Below are 7,876 nucleotides of genomic sequence, written 5' to 3' on the forward strand. Positions count from 1 at the left end.
CATCGAATTGATACATGTCATTTTAATGTTTTTAGTCGTATACTTAAGAAAAATTTACATTTTTGTAATTTAAGTCGTTTTAAAAAATTTCAAAATATAACATATAAGAAAATTCTAAAATATAAGAAAAATATAACATATAAGGTGTCCTCATTTTTGTTTTTTAAAGTCGTTTTTAAAAAAAAATATAACATATAATATTTTCTCATTTTTGTAATTTAAAGACATTTTAAAAATTCAAAATTTAACATAGAAGACAAAATCTAATTTTTTTTATTATATGGTTAATGTGATTGTTTATTTTTTTAATAATATAAAATTAAAAAAAAATGAAGAAGGATGCGAAAATTGTTATCAAATCTTTATTATTAATAATCATTAATTGTCATATATATGTAAATCATATTAGGTAATTCTGTAGCTTTTATTTAAGAAAAAAATACACACTTCTTATATTTTAGGTTAATATAATGTTCTCTAGTGGACTTTAAACAAATTATGACATAAAAACCTTATTTTTTCTCTCAAACACATTCTTGAAAAAAGTGAACAGTATTGTTTCCACAGTTAAATTATTTTGACTTTTATCTTCCATATGGTTTTGAAAGCTTTCAAATCAACCATCGAATTGATACATGTCATTTTAATGTTTTTAGTCGTATACTTAAGGAAAACTTACATTTTTGTAATTTAAGACGCTTTAAAAAATTTCAAAATATAACATATAAGAAAATTCTAATATATAAGAAAAATATAACATATAAGATGTCCTCATTTTTGTATTTTAAAGTCGTTTTTTAAAAAAAATATGTAACATATACGGTTTCCTCATTTTTGTAATTTAAGGTCATTTTAAAAAATTTAAAATATAACATATAAGAAAAAATCTAATTTTTTTTTTATTTGGTTAATATGATTGTTTAATTTTTTTAATAATATAAATTTAAACAAAAATGAAGAAGAATGCAAAAATTGTTATCAAATCTTTATTATTCATAACCATTAATTTTCATATATATGTAAATCATATTAGGTAATTCCTTAGCTTTTATTTAAGGAAATAATACAAACTTCTTATATTTTAGGTTAATGTAATTTTCTCTAGTGTTATATAATTATGAAATAATGTGACACCATTAGATTAAACTATTCTTTATATTGGATGCTCTAGAATTCTTTAAAACGGAATTTAGAAGGCATTTAGAGTGCCACCTAGGATTTGAGTTTTTTTTTAATTAATACAAAATTAAAGTTCTAATTGTTCAAATGCTTCCCAATTAATATATAGGGGATTTGAATGTTACCATGGCATTTTTTTTTTTTGGACTTATTAGACACTAAATATAAATACATGTTTCAATCTATAAACCATTATATTAATTAATAACTTCTCTTTTGTTAAAATAAAATCATAACATTCCCTAAACCTTTCATTATGAATAACATTATTTATGGTCCACAATTGAAATCTAAATCATTTTCGACTACAACAAACAACAAATAGACCACAGTAGAATGAAATTAGAGAAATTGGAGAAGTCTGTGGTGACGAACCCAGACAACCCTTCTCTGCAATTCCAACATGTAGTTTTGTGTTCCAACGATTATTGAATTCTTTTTTCTCTTATGCGTTTGATCTGTTATTAGAGATACGTTGGGCGGAAAGATGTTTATCTTACGGACGAAAACTGTGAAGCCCGTGCAACCCATGAAAACCATCAAGACTAAAAGGAAAGACTTGAATAACAAGTTAATCTCAAGATATTCTTAGCATATTAACATTAAGTGTTTAGGAAAGTTAGCATTATCTAGTGTTAACATTATGTCAATGTTACCACTATATATATGCATATTGTATTCTCTTATCAAACGCAACACAATAATAATCATATTCTATTATACTTTACATATGTTCATAAAAAAGAAAGTCTAATACCTAATTTGACACAGGTTTTGTATCTGTGGGATAATGATGGAGATTCAGAGAAAGAGGTGGAGCATTAACGTATTCTAATTTCAGTATTAGGTATGGCGAGTTCGTCGGAAGCTTCAAGAAGATAGGTCATCACTTTCTCCTTATCAACTTCATATTCTTCTCCCTTATACACTAAAAACGACAAAAGAAATCATTGAGATACTGCAGTTTGAGAAGCGTCAGGATAGACCGACTTGATAAGAACGATGACTCGGATAAGCTCTAGCCCATGTATCAGCAGCACTGCGCACAAGCCATCACTCTCTTCTGGCTCAGGATCTCAACTCTTCTCATTCAGCCATTTTAGAAGCTACTCTATGTCAGCTCTTCCGGCTCCGAACACTGCACCAGTTACTGGACCCATAAAAACCCAAAGCTCTAAACCATCATTTGATCATGAAGATTGGGACAATTACTCAGGTCAAAACATTACGAAATGGTCAAAAGTCTGGGACAGAAGAGCTCTTATCTTTTTGAGGTGTCCCATTGGAGCGGGATAGATTCTATGTTCGTCGTGGACTTGAAGGCATCTGCATTCCTGATAGAAGATGGAGGAGGAAACTTGAAATTATTCAGCCTATTGATATCATTTTTTGCAGCTTATTGTAATACAGATGATCTTCTTTGCATTCAGGTAAAAGTGTGTCTCTGCAGCGCTGTTATGCATTGGTGTTACTGTGCTTTATTAATTTATGGGCTTAATCTTAGATTTAATTTTTTGATTGGTAGAATGTTGCTCCTACGCACACTCCAAATATTATAATAAACATCAACGCCATAAAAATTGTTTTCGAAGACAAGGCAGGGAAGAGTGCTTCTCCTTCTTCAGTGACATTGCATGTATTGAAGCTGGAAACGAGCACAGTTTGCCGAATAAACTCTCAGTTTAGTTTTCAGAAGTCAATCAATAATGTGAAGTAATAAAAAATAGGGAAATTTGGAAAAAGAGAACAAATTAACTATACTATTGTCCCCTTAGAACTTTTACTAATCTTTGTCCCCAGAATGCTTTTACTAATCTTTGTCCCCTTAGTACTAATGAAAAGTAAAATCCAGTTTTGTCCTCGTATTTAGATTTATAAATATAAAGGTTAAAATGTAAAAACATAAGTAATTTCCAAATTGAGTTATAATATGATATAATAAATGTAAATAAAGTTAAAAAAATCAAAACCCAATCGTCTCCAACATCTCTCCGTCGAAGGTCGAGAAAGGCGATTCCCGTGTTCGCCATCAACGTGTTCCGTCCGGCGCGTCTTGGTTCGCCGATGAACTCTTAGTTGTCGTGCCATCTTTCTTTCCTCCTTCCTCCTTCCTATGTGGTATTTTTCTGTTTCTAAGACGCTTCTTTTCTCCAACTTTGTTTTCTCTATGAACCCTAATTGACCTTGTTTTCTCCGACAGCGTAAATGAGCGTTGGCACGAGGCGGACAAAGCTTTCATCACTGATTAAGAACAAGTAGGTGTTCGATTTTCATCTCGGTTCCTCTTTTCCCAAAATTAAAGGTTAGGTTTTGAGATCCCCTTTTTTATTTGATTTAGTTTAGTGATTTTGTTGATGCGCATGTATTAATAAATTACTGAATGACTTAGAAACTCAAATTGTGAAAGTCCATTGTTTGAGCTTAGACAATGATAAGTTCCGATGATAATGTAAGAGTTCTACGAGTGCATTTTCAGACAATAACCAGTCTTAAGGTTGAATTTTATTTTGGTGGTGATTGAATTTTTAAAAAGTAAATCGATTCATGTTTACGGTTTTGATTGTAGTTTTGGGTTGAGTTGATTGTGAGTTTTATGTGCTATTTTACATGTATAATAGTTTGATTGTAGTTTTGGGTTGAGTTGATTGTGAGTTTTATGTGCTATTTTACATGTATAATAGTTTGATTGTAGTTTTGGGTTGAGTTGATTGTGAGTTTTATGAATTTAAACAAAACATCTTAATGTTGAGTATCTTTATGTCTCTCGTTAAGTGTTTGGAAGTGAGTCAATCGGGTATAGTTGGGTAGCTTTGACTCTGTTTCTTTGCCGTGTCTGCAGATTCGCTAACAAGTTGATGTTTTTGATTTCGTGTTTTATAGGAATGGCTTACCAGTTTCCAAAACGCATTCTTGAAGAAGGAGCTGAGACCCAGATTGATAAGATTAACAATACGTGTAGGCGTAGGACGTTGGATATGGTGAGAAGTGTTCTCAAGGATGAATATGAGGAAGTTTTGCAAGACCCGGTCTTTGGTCCGATTCTGGCAATCCTAGAGACCAAGCTCCTGTACCCAGGGAAGATTATTCACAGCTTCATATGCAAGCAGGTCAAGGTTTCCAAGCTTCACGAGCTGTGGTTTGTATTTGCAAGGAGGCCTCTTAGGTTTTCACAGCAAGAATTTTATGCTGTGACTGGAATCAAGTTCAGGGATGAACCTGACATAGACTTTGAAGATTGGGAGGATGATAAGGGGTTTTGGAGCAGGGTGTTGAAGCAGAACAGGAAGATCAGCTTATTGAGTATAAGGACTGAGCAACTTGAAGTCTGTAACAAGTGGACGTATGTGGACATGGTGAGGCTAGTGTATCTCTGTATTATCCAAGGACACCTCATAGCTAAGGATGATAGAGTTTCTATCCCTCTAGAATACATCCGCTTGGTGATGGATTTTGGTAAGATGAGGATGTTTCCTTGGGGTCTTCACGCGTATGATGAACTAATTGATTCAATACGCAAAGCAACCAAAGATCTACATCTGAAGAACAGTTACGTGTTGGATGGATTCTCCATTGCGTTTCAGATATGGGTTATGGAGGCAATCCCCGACATTGGTACTATGGTGGGTCAAAAGTTCAACAAAAACATTACCAAAGTGAGATGTAGGAATTGGAAAGGAAGTGAGAAAGTGTCTTACGAAGATATCAGTAGCCTGGCGTCGCACTTCGATAAGGTAATTATCTTTCTTCTATTTATAATCTGTTCAGTCATCAAAAACATTAAGTTTGTTGTTTCGGTTTGTTCTTGTCAGGGAGAGTTGTTCCCTTTTATATCTGCTTCTGGGAACTCGGATGTGATTGATAGTGATCAGTTCTTCAGGGAAGATGAGAAGAATGACGAAAGAGTTGGACGTATTGTTGCTCTGATCAATACCAAACATGATTGGTCAGAATTCGAATGGGAAGTTCACGCTTTGCCTCGAAATGTGGAGCTGTCTGATTCAGAAGAGGGTGTTGATGTCGGAGATGTCACAGAAACCCATGTGGAGGAACCATCACGTGTAGAGGAACCGGCTGTTGTTGCAAGAAGGGGCAAGCGTAAGATAAATGATCATGGTGCCGAAGCCCGAAAGAAACAATTGCTTTGTCAACGGGCGGCTGAACATAACAGTGGTATCTCCGGTCAGATGAAGACTTTCATTGAAGGATTATTCACCTCTTTAAAGGAGGTGGTGCAGAAAGACATCCAAGAGCGTTTTGACAAGGTCGACAAAGAGATGGCTCAACTCAAGGAAGTGGTGTCTAAGATTCCGGGTCCGTCAGATACAATGGGAAAAGAAAGAGTCTCTGAGATTCTGTGTCCTTCAGCAAGAATGGAGAAAGACCAATGGCGAGAAACATCACAGAGTCTGTCTCCTTCAGCAGCAAAGGAAAAAGGCAAAGCCAAGGCAGCTGAGACTGGGGTTCCTCCTACGGTTCGTCGTAGCCCTCGGCCAAGAAAGGTAACCACATAATGAAGCTTTGTAGTATGTCAGACGAAATTGCTTGTGTTCTAATTTTCTCTTGACTGTTGTGTACTGTCCTTGATCTTTGCTTGTAATATCGGATTGTAATGTATTTTGTTGTTTGATATGAAGCGAACTGATGACTATGACTTGTTTAATTGACTCTATTGTAATGTAATTTTTTCTGTGGTTTGCCTCTTTTCTTCTGTCCTTGTCTGTTTTAGCTATTAATATTATGTTTGGTGTTATTAACAGGATATTGAAACTGATGATATGTTGGATTTTTTGAAAAATTTGTCACAATCATCGAAAAATAAAGATATGGAGACCCAAGAGCATGTACAAGAAGCCGTGGGGAACCTTTCTCAAGCATCACATGTTAGAGGTTTCGATCCCTCACAAAAAAGCTCGCCTGAAGAAGCAGTAGAAATTAGTACTCCTTTATCATCATTTAAGCCTGCGGATTACAAAACACTCAGTCTCAAAGATAACTTACCTGAGGACCGGGTGAACGACATAGATTATTCATTAGTTTCTGATAAATAATTACTTCCCTAATTACTTTTCATTCTTCTAAGTCGCAATTGACTTTTTATGTTTCGATTTAGAGAAAGAAAGAACAACATCTTTTTAAATGGGTCGATGAGGCTTTGTTTGACGAGATTCAAAGGATGGATGAACAATACTCGAGAATGGCCAAAGAAATTGAGGATCTGAGAAGTTCATTGAACAAGACAGTGCTGGAAGAAGTTATGAAGCAAAAGAATTTGGCAGATGTAGGTTGTTTAGGATCCATGCTTAGTATTTTATGTCTGTGTTCGAAACGTGATTAATATTCTGACTTCTTTTAATAATCAAATAACTTGCATATGAAGAAGAGATTTTAACAGAAAACATTCTGTTGATAATCAAATAACTTGGAGATCGAATTAGATTGATATTCTGTTTTCTTTTGATAATCAAATAACTTGCATATGAAGAAGGGATTTTAACAGAAAACATTCTGTTGATAATCAAATAACTTGGAGATCGAATTAGATTGATATTCTGTTTTCTTTTGATAATCAAATAACTTGCATATGAAGAAGAGATTTTAACAGAAAACATTCTGTTGATAATCAAATAACTTGGAGATCGAATTAGATTGATATTCTGTTTTCTTTTGATAATCAAATAACTTGCATATGAAGAAGAGATTTTAACAGAAAACATTCTGTTGATAATCAAATAACTTGGAGATCGAATTAGATTGATATTCTGTTTTCTTTTGATAATCAAATAACTTGCATATGAAGAAGAGATTTTAACAGAAAACATTCTGTTGATAATCAAATAACTTGTATAAAACGAAGCAAATACTGGATTTTAGCAAAAAACATAAAACTGAGTTCAACATGAAAAAACCAAGTTCGAGATGAAACAAAGATAATACTAGAAACAACTCTGAAACATAACTCGCCTAAACATAAGGGCTTGAATCCTATATTGCTCTATCACATTTTGACCTATTGTGACCAACAATACCACATCGACTGCATTTGCGACGTTTAGAGCGTTGAGTTCCTTGTGACGAACGGATCTTGTCTTCAACTGTCTCGTATCTGCGTTTCTTTCTCCTACCTGCACCTCTTCTACTCTCTGGAGGAAGTACTTTGCTTGCTTAACGTGAGATGGGACAATCCATGAATCTTCCGGAACAGTAATAGGATTTATGGTTTCCTCATAGACCGATCTCCATGAAGCAGTGGTATACATGTTGTCAGTAGGTGTGTGCGCTTGTTTGCATACACTGAAAGCTGCTTTTATGGCGTGCCTGCATGGGATTTTCATCAAATCGAATTTCCCACATGAACATGTGCGTCTGACAAGTCAACCAAACATTCAAAAGTGTCACCTTGAACCAAAAACCTGTCATCGCGAGTTGGGAAACCTGAAACTTCTTACCCTTCTCAATCCTTCGGTCAATCTTCTTCTCCACCGCAATGGTCAGTGGCTGCGTGTGTTTAAAACTTAAAGTTCTATGCTTGAAAAACCAACGAGTCATCATTTCCCTTATGCTGTCCAACAAATGTATAACTGGAAACTCTCTTGGTGAACACAAAGCAAAATTTATCGATTCAGCAGGGTTAGTGGTCCTAACATCATACCTGTAACCCGAAAATTGACAGCGAGCCCACTTACTCACATCAGCTTCT

The 7,876-nt window shown here is 34.4% G+C and overlaps 1 protein-coding gene across 1 annotated transcript; it reads left to right on the plus strand.

Annotated features, from left to right (window-relative positions):
• Positions 1-4,061: 4,061 nt before the first annotated feature.
• On the plus strand, positions 4,062-6,514 carry LOC106297569. The gene is made up of 4 exons (XM_013733781.1): positions 4,062-4,910; positions 4,989-5,678; positions 5,937-6,188; positions 6,290-6,514. Exons 1-4 carry the CDS (start codon positions 4,062-4,064, stop codon positions 6,512-6,514), a joined length of 2,016 nt encoding a protein of 671 aa, XP_013589235.1.
• The last annotated feature ends 1,362 nt before the right edge of the window (positions 6,515-7,876 follow it).

Source organism: Brassica oleracea, chromosome C6 (assembly GCF_000695525.1).
Source record: "Brassica oleracea var. oleracea cultivar TO1000 chromosome C6, BOL, whole genome shotgun sequence".
Lineage (NCBI taxonomy): Eukaryota > Viridiplantae > Streptophyta > Magnoliopsida > Brassicales > Brassicaceae > Brassica > Brassica oleracea.

Coding starts and splice junctions, on each gene's coding strand:
- LOC106297569 (XM_013733781.1), top strand. CDS start 4,062: ATGGCTTACCAGTTTCCAAAACGCATTCTTGAAGAAGGAGCTGAGACC. Junction 4,911..4,988: donor TGGCGTCGCACTTCGATAAG/GTAATTATCTTT, acceptor TGTTCTTGTCAG/GGAGAGTTGTTCCCTTTTAT. Junction 5,679..5,936: donor GTAGCCCTCGGCCAAGAAAG/GTAACCACATAA, acceptor TGTTATTAACAG/GATATTGAAACTGATGATAT.